The 2,825-nt window shown below is 36.7% G+C and overlaps 1 protein-coding gene across 1 annotated transcript; it reads right to left on the reverse strand.

Annotated features, from left to right (window-relative positions):
• LOC140148177 (galactosylceramide sulfotransferase-like) lies at positions 1-908 on the reverse strand. Its single transcript, XM_072170037.1, is given in 4 exon segments — positions 1-188; positions 191-390; positions 392-656; positions 659-908. Coding segments are annotated over 4 exon segments (903 nt in total).
• Positions 909-2,825: the final 1,917 nt, after the last annotated feature.

The following is a 2,825-nucleotide window of genomic DNA, read 5'->3' on the forward strand; positions in this document are numbered from 1 at the left end:
TCAATTCGCTTGTCTTGTGTCCGTTCTATTCTCTACTATACATTGGTGTTGTAGATTTTGAAGTTTTGAGCGAAAGAAAATAAGATCCTTTTCAAAAGTTGGTCCATAATCACCTATGCGACGCCACAAGGTTTGATTAAAATGGTTATACAACTCAACATCAGCACGATTCCAAGCTCTGATTTTTCCCGCAAAGAATCGGACATTTCAATTCGATGGCTACTGCTTCTAATGCCTTTTGGAAGATATAAAATGTCATCCCAATCCCAACACAACAGTTTACGTAAGAGTAACAATGACTCGTCAAAATATTCCGTCAACATCACTAAATCAAATTCAGAGTCGATTTGTCTAATTTTGTATTGAAATGTGTGGGGTTCAATCACGCCTATGATTGAACCCCAAATCATACAATTGCGCATTTCGTGTCCAATACCACGCAACAAATCGTCTGGCAATGTAATACTGAGGTTTTTCCATGAATTTGGCGATAGGATTTGTGGCAGTTTTTAGTCCTACATATTTTGCAATTTCGTAATATCCAAAGGTAGATTCAAATTGTTCGGCAGGCGATCGTAAAATAGTGACATAAGCAGCATTGTGCACTACGGCGTCCATCTCGGGCCGATTATAACGTACATGATTCGTCAAAAGTTGTATCCTTCCCAAGAATTATTCTTGAAAGCGGAGATATATTTCTTGTTCATCTGTGCCATGTTTCTCCGATTGAAAAGATCTTCAACGGGAGTAAAGTAATGTCTTGATTTCGGAAGAGCAAATGTTAAATTATTGTAATACCCATATCTTTCGAATATGCTAGCGAGTGTAGTACTTCCAGTTTTGTGTGTCTTCAAGAACACAACATGGTTCTCTGCCGTACAAGAATCACCCTGCATTGGAGATGACATACTGGGGTTAAGTGGGATTTCTGATCTGGTCAAAGTCTCAGCATTTGACAAATGATGACCCGGTAGCCTTGTCAATCTTTGAAGATGAATAGCATTATCTCCCATTCCAATGCCAGCTGTCATGGTTGTGTTCAAGACCTCCCGCTCCAAAGCGACAAAATTCCTGATAATAATAATAATACAGTTACATGTAATAGAAACCTTTTAGTATATGATAGGCTATACATTGACGACAGAATTCCTAGATAATATAATAACACTTTAAAGAGTTATATTTCGCATTATATAAAGCTATAGGGCCTATGATATCATAATACATTGACAATAATTATTTATACTCAATACTTACAAAAACTTATAAGCTTTCAACGGTGGTACATGATGTAACAGAATGCTGTTCTTTTCGTATATAGCACAGTATGCGGCTCCAGCAATACATAGAGCGGTACATATTCCGATGACCAACCAATATTTCATTTTGTTCCCCGGCCCCTGATATTTTTGGTATTGTCCGCCCATGCCGCCCCATTTGAAGTCATCGGCTTCATACATGGTACATTATTATTGCGATAATTTTCTGAGGCGGGGGACGAGCTTTTAATGCCCAGACATAATGCTCAATATTGAATGAACTTTTGACCACCATTATGTTTGCTATCAGATAATTAATATTTTTTGTTTGTTGTTTAACGATAAGGCAAAAAAAAAAAATTGTTTGTTTGTCCATAAAGGCTTATGAAATAGTTGGGTCGGTAGGTCGGATTTTTTAAATTTTTTTTACAGATATTGCACTTGAAACTGACAACTGACAAGACTGGTAAATAAGTCCAAACACACAGCACTTAACTGGTTTAACTCTTGAGATGGTTCTGCATAGGCCTGAAATTTTCGGGTAATTTTGTACCCGGGTACCCGGCGCATTTTTCGGGCGGGTAACCGGGTACCCGAAATTGCAAAAAAAAAAAAAAAAGTTTTTTATTTTTTCGGTTTTGTAGTGTCCCTGGACTTAGACCTAAACGCTAGAATCATTCATGGTTGATCTAAAAAAAAAAAAAAAAAAAATTCAAGGTGTTTTGTATTTTTAATATGAGAATTGATACTTTGTATTCATGTCATACTCTATTTACGACTTCAAAATGCATTCAAATTCAATGCATTTTGAAATCATTAATAGACTATGACATGAATACAAATTATCAATTTTCATATTAAAATACAAAACATCTTGAATTTTTTTTTTTTTTTTTTTAGGTCAACCATGAATGATCCTAGCATTTAGGTCTAGGTCCAGGACACTACAAAACCGAAAAAATAGAAAACTTTAAAAAAATTTTTTTTTTTTTTTTTTGAAAAATTCAAAAAAAAAAAAAATTCAAAAAAACCAAAAACGGTCGGGACCAGGGTACACGGTCGGTCGGACGTGGACAAACAAACAATTTTTTTTTTTGGCCTAAGAGGTACAGCTGTAGAGCTTTTGTGACATCACGATATGAGTGGTCACCTGTTGGAGGAATATTAGTGATTATAGCTAGAATACTTTGATTATAGTCTAGTGTTTATTCACTTGACGTTTTTTGTGTTTTTTTTGCATGCGACCGCGTGCGCCGAAAATCCGTCAGTGGATTCCTGCGTCCACCGTGCGCAGTTAATCCACTATCGGAAGTTCTGCGTAAGGGTCACAGAAGATCTACTGGTGGATAGCTTACATAACTCAGCGATGAGAACGAACAGTGTCAGTGTCCCTTTTGCTCGCTTCCTACCGATAATTGAAACCGATGAAATTTCAGTTTACCCAAAGGCCTTGTTTGCAACTAATGTTGGTTCATTGCAAACCTCTGTAAAGATAAGTCTTTTGTGACAGGAGTATTAAAAGAAACGTAGGGTAGTCCGCTTGCGCCCACTTACAATGCCTTGAGT

This window comes from Amphiura filiformis, chromosome 3 (assembly GCF_039555335.1).
Source record: "Amphiura filiformis chromosome 3, Afil_fr2py, whole genome shotgun sequence".
Classification (NCBI taxonomy): domain Eukaryota; kingdom Metazoa; phylum Echinodermata; class Ophiuroidea; order Amphilepidida; family Amphiuridae; genus Amphiura; species Amphiura filiformis.